The sequence below is a fragment of the Molossus molossus genome, unplaced genomic scaffold, assembly GCF_014108415.1.
Source record: "Molossus molossus isolate mMolMol1 unplaced genomic scaffold, mMolMol1.p scaffold_m16_p_19, whole genome shotgun sequence".
In the NCBI taxonomy this organism is placed as follows: Eukaryota; Metazoa; Chordata; class Mammalia; order Chiroptera; family Molossidae; genus Molossus; species Molossus molossus.
Window position 1 is genome coordinate 37,739,130 of NW_023425354.1, and position 18,909 is coordinate 37,758,038.

Consider the following 18,909-nt stretch of genomic DNA (forward strand, 5'->3'; position numbering starts at 1 on the left):
CAAAATAAATGAGTGAACCCCTCCCCAGACTAATTAATTTAGAATCTCTGGGAGGGGAGCCCCAGGCATCAGTATTTTTTATTTATTTATTTTTTATCTTCACTCAAGGACATTTTTCCATTTTTTGTTCAGACAGAGTGGGAGGGAGAGAGAGAGAGAGAGAGAGAAATCGATGTGAAAGGGACGCGAGTGGCCGCTTCCAACCAGGGCTGGGGACAAACTGCAATTGAGGTATGTTCCCTTAGAGGGAACCGAACCCAGGTCTCTCTGGACCGCAGGCTGACGCTCTAACCACTAAGCTAAACTGGCCAGGGCCATCAGTATTTTTTAAAGCACCCTACATGATTCCAATGGGCAGCCAGAGTTGAGAACTACTAGTTTAGACAGTGCTGCTTCTGAGAACTATCATCTGTCCTGATGTGAGTATGAGTGTGTGTGTGTTCCCACAGTTCCCTGTGTCAAAATTTACTTAATTCACTACTGAGGGCACCAGCAGGTTGGGGTAGCTGCTTCATAGGAGAATGGGAGAGAGTAAAGTATAGAGTCAATGAAAAAAAAAAAAAGAATGCTGAAATGAGATTCCAAACTTAGACACAAAATAGGTTAACAACCTACAGGGTAATAAAAGCCAACCCTTTTCCCTTCTGCTCTGCTTTGAAAAGACAGGCAGTAAGTGGCCACTCTGTGACATTTGCTCAGGCTCTAGCTCGGGGAGTCTAAGTCCCACAGGTACGTGTGCACTGGGGCACCAGGCGGGAGGCCGGAGGTGGCAGCCCTCCCAGGACGGCAGGGTGCGGAGCTGGCTGCGGAGCTGGCTGGGCCCAGCCTGCTGAGGGAGGGAGGTGAGGGCCAGACGTCCCGGCTGACCCGGGTCGGGAACACACAGAAGGAGTCGGGGCATCTGTCCAGCTGCTGCTCCGGCCGCCTTTACTTTAACCAGCTGCCTCCCAAAGATACGGCTGGAGGATCTCGTTATTCTTACAGCAACCCCGAGGCTTGGGATAAGTAACTTGTTCTTTCTTTTTGGAGGGCGGGGGTTCTGGAACACAGGAAAAGTACTGGGCCATGTATACGCAGAACGGGTCCAGCCAGGCCCCTCCCCGAGCTCTGGGACGCCCTCCCGCGTCTCCTGGCCACCAGGCCGGGTGCCACCCGCCTGTCCACCCGCACAGCTGGGTCGGAGACTGTGTCAGGAAACGTGTTTTCAGAACTTAAAAATGCCGTTGGACCAGGCTGTAAGTGTCCCCAGGCCAGTCTAGAGAGAAGCACAGGGTCGATTTTTAAAAAGTGTTCGGCAAGACTAGGATTTGGCAAAAGCTCCTTTTGAATAGGAGCAGAAGAGTCCGTTTGGGCTCAGGCTGAAGTCCGGGCTCCCAGCGAACCCCACGTGTTTTGCCGTCGGGGGGTCCGAAGCACAACCTTACAAAGAGCCTCTGGTTCCCGTGAGGCGAGGTCCGTGGCAGGGGGGTTAAGGGGTGGATGAGAAATAAAAGTTGGATCCTTGCTTCGCTCTAGACATCAAAATGTGTTTCGTGGATCAAAACTTTGTTTTTCCAGTATGCTCATAACAGCGATCCTTTTATTATTTATTTATTTATTTATTTATTTATTTATTATTAAATGTATTAGGGTGACTTTGGTTAATAGGATCATATAGGTTTCAGGTGTGGATTTCTATGTTATAATATCTGTATAATGCACTGTGTGCCCACCACCCAACTTTAAATTATTTCTTATCACCGTGTATTAGGTCCCCTTTGCCCTCCACCTGTGGAGCAAACTTTAAACATTAAAAATGAATATAAAAAATAACAAGAAAAGAAAATAGTTTCACAGGTTTGTGTGGGAGAGGCTTTCTGAGCATTCTACCGCAGGCTGAAGGTGTAACAGAAAAGCTTTATGAGTTGGCTATAAACTTTTATTTTATTAAGTTACAAAATTTTTTTTTTCTTTATTGATATTAGAGAGAGGAAGGGAGAGGGAGAGAAAAATAGAAACATCGATGAGAGAGAACATCAATTGGCCGCCTCCTGCATGCCTCCTGCACTGGGGATCAGGCCCACAACTTGGGCATGTGTCCTGACCAGGAATTGAACTGACGACCTCTTGGTACATGGGTTGATGCTCAACCACTGAGCCACACTGACTGGGATATTTTTTTAAAAAATATGTTTTTATTGATTTTTTAGAGACAGATAGAAACATTGATGAGAGAGAAACCTTGATCAGCTACCTCCTGCACGCCCCACACTGGGGATCGAACCCAAGACCGGGGCATATGCCCTGACGGGGAACTGAACTGGGACCTCTCAGTCCATGGGATGATGCTCAATCCACTGAGCCACACTGGCCGGGCTATAAACTATTTTTAATTTGCTGTTATAAACAAAGTTAAAAATGAACAAGCTGAAAAAATATTTGTAATGTATGTCAAAAAGTTATTATTTCTAGTTCATATAAATCAGTGAAAATGAACACATCCATAAAAACCAGGGTGAAGAATGTGGGCAGGCAATTCATGAAGAACTCCTAATGACCAATACGTGTAATTTAAGAAGTTCAACCATATCATAATGCAAAAGAGCAATTTTAATTTTGGCCTCTCAAATTAGAAAGATTAGGGAAATCAGTAACAGCTTGTATCCAAAGGGTTGTAGGGATTTGACACAAGCCTGATGGGAGAGAAATTGAGGAAACTCTTCTGGAAGCAAATCTGGCAGATTTATTAGACATTTTAAGATTTGCCCTGGTTGGTTTTGCTCAGTGGTTGGAGCGTCAGCCTGCAGACCAAAGGGTCGAGGGTTCGATTCCCAGTCAAGGGTAGGCACCTGAGTTGCAGGTTCGATCCCTGGCCCAGGTTAGGGTTGTGTGGGAGGCAACCAATCGATGTAGCTCTCTCACATTGATGTTTCTCTCTCTCTCTTCTTCCACCCTCCCTTCCACTCTAGAAATCAATGGAAAAATATTCTTGGGTGAGAATTAACCAAAAAAAAAATGAATAAATTTTAAGATTTGCATCTTTTTTATAAAACAGTTTCCACCCATCAGAACTTATCCCAAAGGCTGGCAGAAATCTCTGTAAAGGACAGATAGTAACTATATCAGGCTTTGCGGACCATCAAGCACTGTGGCAGCCACTCAGCTCTGCCACTACAGTGTGAAAGCAGCCAGTCAAGAGGTGAGCAAAGGAGAGTGGCTGTGTTCTAATAAAACTTTATTTACAGCCCTGGCCGGTTTGGCTCAGCGGTCAGAGCATTGGCCTGCGGTCCAGTGAGACCCGGGTTCGGTTCCCGCTAAGGGTGCATACCTCGGATGCAGTTTGTCCCCGGCCCTGGTTGGGTCGTGTGGGTGGCAACCACTGGATGTGTCCCTTTCACGTCAATGTTTCTCTCTCCCTCTCTCCCTCTCACTCTATCTGAACAAAAAATGGAAAAATGTCCTCGGGTGAGGATAAAAAACAACAACTTTATTTACAAAAACAGGCTGCTAGATTTGGCCCATGGAACTGAAATTTGCCAACTTCTGACTCATTCTAAAGCAATGACTGCTGCTGTGAGGAATGATTTGGCTACAAGAATGATTATTACACTGTTTTGTTAACAACTAAAACTGGGTTAAAAGACAGAGATGCCCAACAATAAGAAACTGGTAAATAAATTTGGTTGTCCTTATGTGATGACATACCTCATAGCCATTTAAATTTATGCAGAAAAATGACATAGCTACTTTGTTATATAGATTAAGTGAGCTGGAAAACAGTACATAAGTGAACTATTACAACTCATAAGGCAGTTAGTAAGGTTGTCATGACAAGATCAACACCAAAATGAAAATTTGTCCTATACGTTAGCTATAAGCAATTAGAAAAAATCATGGCAAAACTACACATAACAGCGATAGAAACTCTAAAAGGTAGTTGCCGTAGGAGGAAATGGGCAGAACCTACTTGAGAAAATCATACAACTTTTCTGAAGGGCAGAAAAGAAGACCCGAATAAATGATGAGGTATACTGTGTTCCTGGATAAGAGAACTCAATATGACATTATAAAGATGCCAATTCCCATCCTGACTGGTGTGGCTCAGCAGTTAGAGTATCAGCCCGTGCACCAAAGGGTCTTGGGTTTGATTACCGGTTGAGAGCACATACCTGGGTTGCAGGTTCGATCCCCAGCCCCAGTAAGAGTCGTGTGGGAGGCAACCAATCAATGTGTCTCTTTCACATTGATGTTTCTCTCTCTCCCTCTCCCTCCCTCCCTCCCTTCCATTCTTCCACTCTCTTTAAAATGCAATGGGAAAAATATCCTCAGGTGAGGATAACCCAAAGAAAGAAGGCAATTCCTTTCAACTCATGTACAAAATTGGAGAGGAAGGAAGAGGGAGCTAGAAACATAAACATCCATCAGCTGCCTCCTGCACGCCCCCTACTGGGGATCAATCCCACAACTCAGCCATGACCAGGAATTAATTGAACAGGTGACCCCTTGATGCACTGGGTGATGCTCAATCCACTGAGCCACACCGGCCAGGCTCTAGCAGGATTTTTAATTGAATTTGACAATTAAAAAAAAATTATTCTGGAAGAGAAAATATGTAAGAATAACAAAAAAATTTTAAATAAAAAAACGAGGAAGGCTTTCTCTATCAGATATCAAACTGTAAAGTAAAAGTGAAACTGTGGTGTGGGCGTAGAAGTAGGCAGACAAACAGATCAATGTGACAGACCAGAGTCCAGAAAGAGAGCCATGTGAAATTTCACATGAATGGGGAAAGAAGGACTATTCCACAGCGGGCAACATCTGGAAAATAAGGCCAGCTGTTGTCTTCACCGAGACGAAAAAATTTGCTCCAGGTGGATCAAAGAGCGAAGCATAAACACCTTTGATCTAAAAGCAGTTGAAAAACATATATAGGGGAATGTGCGAATAGCCTTGAGGTCGAGAAGGCACAAAATAATACACAAAACGAAAATGGCATGAAAACATTTATAATGATTACATCAGAATTTTAAAATTCTGCGCCATAAAAGACACCAAGATTACAATACAAGCAAAATGCATAAATATTGACATATACACATACACACGTGTGTGTGTGTGTGTGTGTAGTTTCTTATAAATCAATAAGAAAAAGACAAACAACCCAATGGAAAATGGGCAAAGACTATGGCTAGGCACTTCACAGAAGAGCTTCAAAGGGCCAGGAAACGAGGAAACGCGTACTCACTAGTAAACAGCAACACAAACGAAAGCAGGAATGAGTGTCCCTCCGTCCAACTGGGAAGCAGAAGGGAGCAGAGCTGAGTGGAGGGAGCAGTGTAGGTAGACAGAGAACTTCCAGGGTTGGTGAAGAGGAGAGGAAATGGGCACTCTTACATACTACTGGGCCGATATCATTGGTTCCATGTTTTTGGAAGATGTTAGCTCCATCTATTAAAATAATATTTAAAAACTCTTCAATACAGTCCGTGTCTGGATTTCTACTCCTGAAATACTTGGAGACATGCTCCATGGAGCATGGAAAGGGTGTTTGCTATGGGCGCTGCGCTGGGTGTGAGGAGGGAAGCTCGGCTCGAACCCTGCCATCCTGGGGTGAGATGGTGTCACTGTGCAGGGAACAGGAACCGTCCTGGAGGGTGAGGTTAAGGCAGGGATAAAGGGCGCTGGGCCCCAGGAAGCTCAGCGCAGGTCTCCCTCCAGGCTGGAGGGCAGGCTGGGGCAGAGGGCACCGGGAGGCTGCCTGGGGGGTGGGGCTATGTAGGTCTGAAATGAGGAGCAGCAGTTAGCCCAAGGACAGTGGGTGGAGGACAATCCAGGAGAAAGACAACTTGTTTAAAGTCTCCGAGGCAAGAGAGAAGACGGTCTTTTCAAAAACCAAGAAGCAGAGGTGCTACCAATTCCGGGGTGAGACGTGCTGTGAGAAATGTCAGGAGCTGACGATGGACTTTACCCCACTGGTGACGAGGGGCACAGGTGGGGCGGGGGACACAGTCTGAGCGGCTCCTCAGGAAGCTCCTGCGGCAGCCGTGCGCGGCAGGTCTGGGAGAGGAAGGCTGGGGCGAAGAGGAGAGCCCGTTGGTGGCGGTGGGAGGGACGGGAGGGTCAGTGAGGACCAGAGGACTTCAGGCTGCCCGGAGGTGGGGGTCAGGGATGACTTTCTGGCTGGGGGCTGGATGGATGGTGACACCATTTGCTGAGAGAATCAGGTGACTTGGGCCTGTTCGTTTATGGGGACCCCTATTAATCAGCCCATGTGGGAGAACGACCAAGGGCCCAAGACCTTACAGCATTGTGGGGTCAGGTCTCACCTCACTGGCCCCTCGCCTTTGAAATCTGGGGTGGCTACCCACGCCGTCCATGCCCTCGCCCGCAGAGACCCGGCACGTGTGGGCTGCAAGAAGGGAGGCCAGTGGACGGCTCCCAGGGCATCTCCTGAGACCGAGTCTCAGGACCCCCACCCACGGACACGAGACACCCAGATCCCCTCCGACCAGACCCAAATCCCTGCCACCAGGGAACCTGCCCAGCAGTTGGGTTTACGAAGCCATCACAGAGGCTCTTCGTGCCAGGGTACCACAGGCTCTGAGGACACAAGTCATCCAGTAAGTCCTTGTGGTTGGTCACAGGTGCCACCTGCTTCAGAAGGACTCCCATCGGCCTGCACGTCTGGATGGGAGACGGAGAGCCCCTGCTGTGTAGCCCAACAGCGGGGGTGCACAGGGCCAGGGCCAGGGGGTGGGTGCCCTCAGGATGCCTGGTTTGCAACTGTTTACCACCAGCCAACACTAAAGCATTTCACTATTTGACTGCGACCCTCATCCAGTGTGACGTCAGAGGTCCCCTGCCAGCCCCGGGCAGGCGGGGCAGGGGCTGGGCTCCTGCCCTCCCAGGTGTGTCATCCTGCATGGTCCCCTCCTGGCGCCTGAGAAGCCAAAGTAGAGATCCAGGCTGTCATCAGTCTTAAGCTGACCCCTAGGGGACAGCGGGGACACAGAAGGGCACTGAAGGCCTGGCCTATGGGATTAGGACCTGTCCCCAGGCTGGCCCCCTCTGCTCCCACACACAGGAGGAGCTGTGGTCTCACCCCTCCTGGCCTTTAGCCAAATGGAGCCCAGAGCCAAACATGAGAGGAGCCTGAGGCAGAAGGGGATTCATTCACATCATGGGGCCCGGGTCACCAACCTTCCCGACCCATCACCACAGGCGCCCACTCACCACACCCACCGACCCATCACCGCACCACCGACCCATCACCACAGGCGCCCACCGACTGATCACCACACCCACCGACCCATCACTGCACCCACTGGTGCAGCAGGCTGGCCTTTGGACTACCCCCCACCCCCTGCCAGCACACAGGAGCCCATGGTGAGGAACAGAGCCCAGGTCAACCAGGCTGCCCTACTGGGTGTTCAGGAGCAAGGCTGCCTGCTGTGTCTGGTGATCAATCGCCATCTTGCTGGGCTCTGGCCACCTGTACGGGCCAGACCCACATGGAGGGCAGAAAAGAGTTCACCCAGGAAGGCCTCATAGCGAAAGAAGTGAAAACCTATACGTGTGCAAGTCCAGAGGAAATGGGAGTGTGGGCTTGCTGAAATTCCACTGCTGTGATCTTTGCTTTTCTACGACCTCCAGGTTTTGTACCCTGGAAACACAATCATGCTTTAAAAACAGGCCGACCCCTTTGCTGGAGATTGGGTTATAAAACCCTTATCCAACGAGATTCCAGATTCAGAGAACTTCCAGGTTGGTGAGCACACACCTGGAGGAGGCACAGAATCTCTGTTCCAACCTGGCCCCATGCAAACTTCCCATTTGGCTGTTCCCGAGTTCTGTCCTTTATAATTAACCAAGAATAATAGTGAGGAAAAGAGTGAAGAAATAAAATGGAGTCTCTATAGTCAAACTGCTAAATTACGAAAATCAAGAAGACTGAGACACGAGGAAGTGATTCTATTCTTGTTTGAACGAGCCCTGGGAACGTAAACTTTCCAACCTTCCAGTCCTGCAGCAACGGCTGGACACACAGCAGACCTTCCAGAGAGCCCTCCAGTTATCCCCGGAAGGGCTGAGGAAAGAATGTGCCTGCATCCAGACCACCTGACATCCCTTATCTAGACCACCGGTCATCTTGAGGATTACATCTCGGACCAAGCCAGAGGTGAAGAATGCAGGCTGAGGATCTTCAAGAATGCAAGTTTCACTATAAGAATTCTCAGCGTTTCTTTCCTCAGAACACTGCTGGCCATGGCCTAGTTGTATTTCCAGTTTGCAAACCCTAGGGACCCTTGAAAAAGTCGCGATCGTTTATTTCTAGCCCAAACCTCCCGATTCTCTTTGAGTTAATTTGACAGTGGGTACGGTGTTTCCCTGCGTTCTGTGGGTCGTGTAGTGAACTGCTGAAGCTGAGGGGGTCATGGGAACCCCTGCATTCGCCGTCAGCCAGCAGAGACACGGGTGGCCTGGGTGCCCCCTTCGTGGCTGCCCCGAAGCGGGGCCGTCTTCTGAGACTGAGTCCTTGACCCTGGGTCTGGACTAACTCTGGGTAGTTAGTGTCAGAATCGAAATGAATTGCTGGACGCCCAGTTGTGTTGGCCCATGTAGGGACCCGCTGGCGCAGCGGGTTATGGCACGGGAGAAGAGGAAAACTTTGTCCTCCTGCCTGCTGTTCACCCCAAGCCTGTCACCTTCCCTCTCTGGGCTGTTTCTCCTTGGTGCCACAGAGGGAAAGGAAAGGTGCTCCGTGAGGGTCCCCACCCCCACGTTCCCTTCCGCGGCTTCCCAAGGGGCTTCACTGCTCAGGTTCCCAAAACTATTCTTTTTAATCCTCGCCTGAGGATATGTTTGTTGATTTCAGAGGGGAGGGGGGAGAAAAAGAGAGGAAAATGTCAATGTGAGAGAGAAACATCAATAGGTTACCTCCCATACATGCCCCAACTGGGGATCAAACCCAAAACCTAGGTATGTGCCCTGACCGGGAATCAAACCCACAACCTTTTGGTGTGCAGGATGACACTCTGGCCAACTGAGGCACCTGGCCAGGGCCAAAACTATTTCCTGACTTTGAAGCCAAAGGGTCCTCAAAGGAGTCTCTGGAACCCCCCAGACACCAGAAAGGTGAAGCCGAGGCAAGAAGACCAAGAAGGGCGGGGGCTGCAAGAGGTGCCCCCACTCCCTGAATGTGGCAGGGCTTGCGGCCGCCCCACTCTTACCTGCTCCACACAGTCGGGGATCTCCGGGGCGCAGGGCAGCGTGCCCACACCCTCCATGGACAGCACGTCCTTCAGCAGCTCCTCACACCCTGTGGACAGACAGACAGTGGAGGGTCAGGGCCTCAGCCTGGCACGACAGCTTTGCTTCTGATGCATAGGCCTCGCGTGGGAAAGGCCGCAGGAATAGCCTGTTTCCAGGAGACCAGTTGCTCATTCAAAGAGAGCCGGAATACCCAGGCTGCGAGGACGGCGGTCCAGGGCTCTGCGGAGGGAGCCAAGACAGGTCCTTACCCTCCAGATGAGTTTCCACTGGGACTAACCACAACAGGGAACACACAGAGAGGAGACTCCCAATGCGGGGGGCAACCTGAGGGCAATCAAGGAGGCCTTCCTGGAGGAAGGGATGTAGAACAATACTCCCTGCCTGGCTTGCAGGGACTCCAAAAGCACCCATTACCCTGAGGCTGAGGCCCCCTGCAGCTCTGCCAACTCCAGATGTCTAGGAGAGGGCCACCCTCATGACGGCTCTACCTCCTGCTGACTCAGTTACACAGGTGGCCTTCCTCCTCAGTCCCTGAGCAAATGCCCCCAAATCCTATCAGACAAAGGAGGTCAAATCAGCCAAGTGCCTAGCATGGCACATGACAGGTGCAGTTAGTGGTGGATCCATAGAGTCAGACAACGCCATTCAGAATCCTTTATTGGGGGCCTGCTGGGTGCAGTCCCCCCAATATCTCAGCTCACTTCCCTTGCCCCTCACCTCTATGGCAGCAATTCCTGCTTCCCTCCCCCCCTCCCCGGACTGGGGGTTACCACAGAGAGAAGGATTCATCCTGATGCCATCCTTCATGGATGACAGGGGGCCTCAGGACTCCTAGAAGTAAACTGCTCTCTTCCCAGCAGAGGGGCAGCCTCCGCGAGTCCACTGCTGCCACTTACACTACTTTCTCTAGGCAGCAGCGACGGCTGTAAGAATTGTCACATTTCTGGCATCTCTCAGAACTGGCCTCTGAATTGGGGGGAAAAGAGGGATTTTATTTTGCCCCATTAGAGGGGGGGGGCAGGGAAGAAAGGGGTAGTTTAGAGAAAGAGAGGGGTAGGAACAAACGAAAGAAACTTGGTGGTGGGGCGGGGGGAGAACTGCCCCGGTTTTCCAACTACAAGTCTCAGGTCCTGGAAACTCTTCAGGAGTGTGGTTGTCTAGGAGATCATCTCCCTAGGAGGAGGAGGGAGAAAGAGAAAAAAGAGGGGGTCCCTCCCCAGAGGGTGACAGACGATGGGAAGGGCAGAAATGGCGGGTCCAGGCATGCACGCCTGGCTCTGGGTGTGGGTCCCCCTGGGGAGCCAGGGGAAGAACCCACCTCTGGAACCATCCTGGGCTCCCGGGACCCCCTAGAGAGGGATCTGAGCTGAAACCTGAGTCATGACAGCCCCCCCGCCCCCAGGATCCTGCAGAGCCCTGGGACCCTCCCCCCAGAACACCTCACCTTTCATGGCGAACACCCCCCGGCAAAAGTCCTTGAAGTTGATTCTCCCCAGGTCGTTGGGATCCAAATATTTCACAAGTTTTTCCACCTGAGGAAAGAAAGAAGTGGCAGGTGTGAGGCCCCCAGAGACTCCTCGGAGAGCTCACGGAGCTGGGGTGAGGCTGGCCGGCTGGCCAGGAAGCTGGGGTGAAGGGAGGCTCGTCAACGAGCCAAGGGGCTGCCTGTGGTCCCCTCCTCGCCCTCTGCCCCTCGCCCTGGGGTCAGCACCAGCCCCAGACATGGGGGGGGGGGGCACGTTAGTCTCCTGAGGTTGACACACAGGACAACACGGTTTGTCCTGGAGCTCCTGTCTCCAAGTCCCTCCCATGAAGACCGGCACAGGGAGCGCGCACGCTCTGCTATTTTACCTTCATGGTTTCTTTCACACAAACACAATATACACTCACTGCAGAAACTCTAGAAAAGATAATAAATCAAAACCCTGCCATTTCCCACTTATCTTTTCAGTACATAGTATTAACTAACCACTTTTAAAAAAGTGTGTAGTTCTCAGAAACCCTTGGTCAAATTCTCATTTGTCTACAAGGAAGAAATAATTATGTCAGCATCACTGGGACTGCTCCCTCTCACCCACATCCAATCCACACCCAAAAAAATCTGTCTCAAAGCTACCTTCCCTTCTACATCACTGCTGGGATCCCACCTGGTCACAGCCATCATCGTCTCCCTCCTCGACTCTGCAAATCTCTTAATTCATCTACCCTCTTCAGCCCCTTTCAATGTATTCTTCACTCCAATTGGATGCCATCTACTCCTCTGCTTAAAATCTTCTAGTGACAGTTCAGATGAAATCCAACTCTGTAACATGGCCACAAGGCCCTACCTGATCTGGCCTCTCCAGCCCTATCTCTTCCCCCTCTTTCTGCCACTCAAGGCATCCCAGCTACATTGACCTTCAGTCAACTCCACAAGCAAACCAAGCTCTTTACTGCCTCAGGGCCTTTGCACATGCTGTTCTCTGTATTTCAAATACTTATCCTCCTCATTCATCATCTGCCAACACCTATTCATTCTTCATGTCTCCATTTGTACCTCTATTAATGCCCTCCCCCAAAGTCCTGTCCTGACCACTTACACCTAATGAGGCCTGTCCTGCTATTATCTGCTCATGCAGTACCCTGTACTTTTCCTTCAAAACACTTGTTGCCATGTGTAATTATATGTTTATGTGATAATTTTATTCATTTATATCTTCCCCTCTAGAAAATAAGTTCCTTGAGGGCAAGGACCATGTCTGTTTTGATCACCACTGTGTACCCAGTAGCTCACACCATGACTGGCATGTAGTAGAAGCTTCATAAATATTTGCTGAATAAACGAATGTAAATGATTCTCCAAAGCATCTCAGTTGTTAAGGCTTTTGAAAACAGTTGCCAAATCGTTCTCTGTAAAAATGTCTTAATTAATGATGTCTTCCATCAGAGCAACTTGCAAGCTTGGGTATTTTTACTAGTTTCTGGCAATGGTCAATTTTGTCAGATCGATCTGTTCTGATTAGTTGGAGCCATCCCTCCCCCTATGATTTCCAGCACCGGAAATTCAGCGTTGATATTACTTCTGGAAGCCCACTTCTAGATCAACCAGTAACTTAGTGGCGGCCACTGCACAGCACACACAAAGCGTTCAAGCATGCTTTCCTGACTCATTCATTCAACAAGCAACGACTGGGTACCTCCTGAGTGCCGGGCACGATGCTGGGGGCTGAGGGATAACCACACGCATGGTCTCTCTCTCTCTCACACACACACACACACTGAGTTATGCATACACACACACTTGTTGTCAGGCATCCCGCACCCCCATCTCCATCTCCACCATCAGTATCTAAAGGACCACCAGGCAGCTGGATAGCAGGTGATGGATACACAAGCACTTTGGAAACTGTAGTGCACAGCATGCAGGAAAGGGATTCCTGTCACTTGTTCTTGCAAATCCTGTCACGGCAGACACCCTCAGGTCTACACCCCCACCACCTGCTTTGAAGCCCATGCCATGGGGGGGTGGTCCAACTATTCATTAGGACCATGTTTCCTGCATGCCCACAGGATACTTCCAGCGAACAGGTGCAGCAGGGGTCTGAGCCCTGGTCACTGCCGGTGGCCTGGCATCAAAGCAATGTGCCCAGTGGGCTTTAGAAGATGACCGATGAGCAAGGAGAGACCTTACAACCCTCCTTCCTCCCTGAGCTCGGTGGCTTAACACTTGTACCTCTGTTCCCGCTGACACTGTTTGTCCACTTGGGTGTGAGTCTGCGGGTGGGGCATCACCCCCAAGCCTGGGACCTAGCAGGCTGTCAGGAAAGGCCAGAGGGGTGTCAGTGAAGGAGAAAGGCTTTCTACCAGCTCCTGCCTCGTCCGACTGGAGCCTCCTTAGCACGGCAGCTGTACCCCCACCCCCAGCCAAGGCAGCCTCTGACACTGCCAGGCAATGACGTGACTTCTGACAATATCAACGGCCAGGTGCCACCTGCAGGGCTGTGGAGGGTCCACCACCACCCCAGCTATGTGCTGCCTCCTCTCCTCCTGTCCTCTCGTCACCAGCACTGCAGGAGTCTATGAATGCAGGATGAGCTGGGCACCGGTACCCCCAAGCCACCTGGCGCTCATCCCTCGAAGGTTATGCATTAATTATCTCTGATGCAAGTCAAGGGCTAAACAGCTGATGAGGAGCCCAATCCCAGGTCCACCTGAGAGGCAGCAGCTGTGGCTTCAGATCTGGAACCCACGGAGTCGGTTCCTCTCCGGGACTGGAGACACTGGCCCGGCCAGGCTGTCCGTGGCCAGGAGCCAGCCTGAGGTGTGCGCTGACAACAGACATGGGGTCCTGCGGGCGCTGCGAGCCCCTGGAGCATCCTGAGCTGTGGCGCAAGCGACTCCCACAGGCTCTCTGAAGCGTAGTGGGCGAGCACGTGCAGCTCCAGCCTTTAGAAAACAGGCAGGCCCGTTGGAAAATCACTGTGACAAGACATACCCATTATATCGATAAATACCGAAACTGTAAGCTCAAGGATGTTCCAAATCTGCAACAGCGTAGCTTCTATGGGGAAGTACTAATGACCTTGCCACGCTCACCGGGGACTCCACAGGCTGCAGGCGGTGCTCATGGCCTGAGTCTCCTCTAACCCTCGCAGCAACCTAACAGCGGGAGTCTGCACTTCACGTGGAGGAGACTGAGGCTCAGAGGGTAGACGTGGGATGGTCCCCTCGGGGGAAACTCTTCCTTGACCCTGTGCTCCTGCCCCCTGCAGAGGCGGGCTCTTCCCCCACTGTCTGCCACAGTGTCCTCTCCGTTCCCTGTCACCCCAGTGTCCAAGGAGCTTGGCCTCTATGGCTGGAACCCCTCACCCTGGTTACCAAGCGCCTCAGCCTTCCTGGACTAGATAGCCTTTCCCGGTGCCCAGGGCGTGCGTTCAGCGGACCCAGCCCTTCACTTTACAGACAGGGAGGCCAAGTCGCAGGGAGGGGCGGGGGCTCGCTCAAGGTCACATGGCAAGTTCGGCAAGTAACCAGCTGCGTGTGGTCTTCTGGGGAAAAGGCCACAGGCGCTGGGGGCCGCCCGAGGGCGCAGGCGCGCGCACCTCGAACCCGGGGCTGCCAGAGCGGTGTGCAGGCTGCGCTGGGCAGGGACCGCCCGCCGCTGTGTCGCTGAGGCGCACACAGCTGGGCCGCGCGGCCGGCTGCCAGGGAAACTGCTTGTTTCCCTGGCAGTAAAATATTGATCTTTCCTTTTTGGGCCACTCAATTACCAGGCTTCCCCTTCTATTTCTGTTGCCTCTCTCTTCAGGCCGATTCCTTCCCCACTCATTCCCCCCGGGTCACATCTCTTCCAGCGCAGGCCAGACACTATTCCTCCCTTCACCGCCGCGCTCTCTTGATCACCAGCCAGATCCTCCCTGAGCCGGTGCCCAGACGCCCACGCCTCCCTAATTTTGAGATCTGCAAGCCAGATGGACTCAGCAAGCCTTTGGCTCTCTGAGGTCTCAGCTGCCTCCTCTGAACAAGGGGGTGAACTGGCTCCGTCTGCAGGTGACCTGCCTCATAACTGCCCAGGCCTGCTGGGAGCACTCCATCCGTGTGCATTCACCGCACCCTGCAGCCACCTCAGAAGTAGGCACTATTTTTATTCCCATTGTACAGGTGAGGAAACTGAGGCTCACAAAGGCTAAGTTATTCAGGGTTCAAGTCCCACAGCTAGTAAGAGGCAGAGTTGGGATCTGAACACAGGCAGCCTGGCCCCAGAGTTCATGCTCTTTACCAATAATTATTATTACTACTTCTACTAATATCATTAAAATCACTATTATTATTATCACAAGTCTGGGGGTTGCTCTGAGTGGAGAAAGAACACCTTTGTATTCTGCTCTCTCTTCACCTGGCAAACCTGGCAGGGTTTTCTGCAGAGAACCTTTAATACTTTGAACACAGGAAGTCCTGACTTAACATCACCGAGAGGGACTGCGATTTTAAGCGAAATAATGTAAACAAAACCATAGTGTAATTGATCTAAACAAGAGTGAAATCTCTATGGCATTCCATCAACTTTATAACAAAATGACACCGAATGAAGCTACATTATTTGAGCGAGGATCTGATGGATTTAAAGGAAAAAGTATCATTCCAAATGTGCGTTTCAAGTAGAGGTCTCCAATTAGCATCCCGAATGTGGCTCGTAGACCGTTAAACTTTTTAAATTAGATGCCAAGATCAAAAAACCAAGGAAGGCTTCTGGTTCAGATTAAGGCAGAGTCAACACATTTATTCTTCCACTGATTATAAATAAAACCTCTGGACAGAATACATGGAGCAACTACATGAGGACTCTGCAAAGTAAATAGCAGAAAAATTGGGAGGAAAGAAAAAAAAAAAAACTTGAAGTGAAAAATAAAAAAATAAAAAAACAAGCCAAACAAAATCTTCAAGTCAGAGGAGTGTGTGGTGGTGAGGGTTCCGATGTATTTTTTCCTCACATATTTTCCTCCCTAGATTCAGGTAGCCCAGAGCCCAGAACTACACAGCAGGTAGAAACGGGCAAAGCCCCAAAAGAAACTCTGTTTTGATGAGAGGCCAGGGAGGGGCCCTTGCGGGCAGAGAGCCTGGAAGAAACGCAGTGTTGTTTCCTTCTCAGGGGGCCCAGCCCCACCGCAAGGCAGGCCCAGTCCCAGAACGGGGCGGGGGCAGCATCGCAGCGGCCAGGCGGGCACCTCAAACTCTCAGGGAGGAAGAGCTTTCTCTGTGGAAAGAGAAACTAGGAGAAGTGGCCCCTGTGGACGAAGTGTGGGGGGAAATTCCTGTGCATTCCTCTTTTCCCTCTCACCACGTCGTCCTGCAGGCGAACCAGGAATGGGAAGTGTCAAACAACACGGAGAGGCAGAAACCTCAGATTTCTAACCAAAGTATCAGGAAAATGGCCCCTGGGAGCTAGAGGTGGGGGAATCACAGAGCGAGTTCAAAAATAGGATTCCAGCCCTGGCCGGTTTGGCTCAGCGGTTAGAGCGTCGGCCTGGGGTCCACAGAGACCTGGGTTCGGTTCCCGCTAAGGGCGCGGATCTCGGCTGCAGTTTGTCCCCGGCCCTGGTTGGGTCGTGTGGGTGGCAGCCACTCGATGTGTCCCTTTCACGTCGATGTTTCTCTCTCTCTTACTCTCTCTCCCTCCCACTCTATCTGAACAAAAAATGGAAAAATGTCCCCAGATGAGGATAAAAAAAGAAAAAGAGAATAGGATTCCATCAAGTTGTGTTTGAAGTCCTGGGCTCGCTCCTAAGCTGCATGTACTTGGAACTAACCCCCAACAGCATACCAAAGGCTTCAAGGACTGTATGCCGTGTGACAGGGAACGGGCTGGCCCCTAAAGAATGAGCCGTTGAGGTGGATCCAAACAGCACTTCAAAGGCTTTGACAATGGAACGGACATTGGAACTCAAGCTCCGAGGGCAGACTGGACTCTAAGGCTTCAACCTAACTGGCTGGATTTAATTATTTAAAACGTAAACAAACAAAGCACTGGTATTCTTCAGAGGATTTTAACAGGACTCAGAGACTCAGAATGTAATACTCAAAACACCCAGAACAGAATCCATAAGTACTTGACATACACGAAAACAAAACAGGAGACGTTCAACATTGCGCAAGGGAAACGGCAACCCTAACAAATAAATGTCAACCCCGGATGACCCAGATGTCCACCGAGACTTTACAGCAGTTATCATAACCATGCCCCACGAAGGGTGAACACTCTTAAAACAAATAGAAATATAGGAATTCTCAGCAAAACAGGAAAAGAAAAAGAAGAAGCTATAAAAAAAGGAACAAAATGGAAATTCTAGAAAGCAAAAAAGAAAAACCTGAAATAAAAATCTACTGGATGGACTCAGTAACTGAATGAAGATGACAGGAAAAAAAAACAAATCAGTGAATTTGAAGACAGAACGATAGAAATGATCTAATCTGAACAAGGAAAATTACCAGAGATTAAGAGGAACATTACATAAAAGGTTGAACTCACTAAGAAGACATAACCATGCTAGGCTCCCCTGCCTGAGTAGCTCAGTTGGTTAGATCATCATCCAGATATGCCAAGGTTTCGAGTTCGATCCCCAGTCAGGGCATATACAACAATCAGCCAATGAATGCATAAATAGTGGAACAATAAATTGATGTTTCTCTCTCTAAAAATCAATAAAAAGAAATTTTAAAAAAGACATAACCATGCTAAACGTGTATACACCTAACAACAAAATTTCAAAAATGAGTGGAGTTGAAAGGAGAAACAGATAAATTAACTATTCTAGTTGGAGACTGTAACACTTCCCTCCAACAATGAATAGAACTCATCAGATAGAAAATCAAAAGATCTGAACACCACCATTAACCACTTCCTAACTGACATTTACAAAACTCTCACCCAGTAATAGCAGAACACACATTCTTTTCATGTGTGAATGGAACACGCACCAAGACAGATTGTATCCTGGGGCCATTAAGCAAAACTTTACAAAATTTGAGAGTTGAAATTATACAAACTATGTGTTATGACCATAATGCAATTAAATCAATAACAGAAAGACAGCAGAACATTTCCCCAGGATCTGGAAATTAAACAACACATATCTAAATAATCCATGAGTCAAAGAAGTCTCAAAGGAAATTTGAAATATTTTAACTTAAATGACTATAAAAATACAACATAAAATTAAAACCCAAAGTAAGAAGAAGGAGAGAAATAATAAAAAGAAGAAATTTAAAAATTGAAAACAAAAACAGTAGAGAAAAATCAATGAAGACAAAATCTGGTTCTTTGAAAAGATTAAATTGGTGACTATGTAGCCAAACTGACAATAAAAGAAAAAAAGGAGAGAAGATAGAAATGACTAATATCCGAAAACAAAGCAGGTATCATTATAGTCTTACAGATTTTAAAAAGTTATTAAGTACTGAGGATTTGCAGGGCAGTGAAAATACTCTTTATATCATAATAATGGATAAATGTCATTATACAGTTGTGCAAACCCACAGAATGTACAATACCAAGAAGAGTGAACCCTGGGGGGAAAAAGGAGAAACATCTGTAACAAAAATAAAATAAATAAATTTTTAAAAAAGGAAGTGAGCCCTAAGGTAAACTATGGACTCTGGGTGATCATGATGTATTAGTGTAGGTTAATCCTCAGTGAAAAATGCACCCACTCTGGTGACTAATGTTGATAATGACAGAGGATGTGCATTTGGGGGAAAAGAGTGAATGAAAAATCTCTAGACTTCCCTCTCAATTTTGTCGTAAACCTACAACTGCTTTAAAAAAAAATAAGGTCTTTTTAAAAAAGGTTAATAAAGGAACACTATAAATACTTTTGTGATCATAATTTCTACAACTTAGATGAAATGGACCAATTCTTTGAAAGACACAAGCCACCAAAATTCAGATGCTCAATGTCACTAATCATCAGAAATGCAAACTAAAAACCCCATGAGAGACCTCACACCTGTCGGAATGGCTATCATCAGTGACTCAACAAACCCCAAGCACTGGCGAGCATACGGAGAAAAGGGAACCCTCATGCACTGTTGGTGGGAATGCAAAATTTTTCCACTATTGAAAACAGTATGGTGTTTTCTCAAAAAATTAAAAATGGAACTGCCTTAAGACCCACCAATTCC

At 49.1% G+C, this 18,909-nt stretch overlaps 1 protein-coding gene across 1 annotated transcript in view; it reads right to left on the reverse strand.

The window, feature by feature from the left end:
- The window catches only part of RAB11FIP4 (RAB11 family interacting protein 4), an 83,286-nt gene that overhangs the window by 62,529 nt on the left and 1,848 nt on the right, over nt 1–18,909 (reverse strand). Inside the window, exons 2-3 of the mRNA XM_036269446.1 lie at nt 10,697–10,784; nt 9,210–9,298 (exon numbers count right to left, since the gene is read on the reverse strand). Coding sequence (XP_036125339.1) covers nt 9,210–9,298; nt 10,697–10,703 — 96 coding nt within the window. The 5' untranslated portion in view covers nt 10,704–10,784. The remainder of the gene's footprint in view (nt 1–9,209; nt 9,299–10,696; nt 10,785–18,909) is intronic.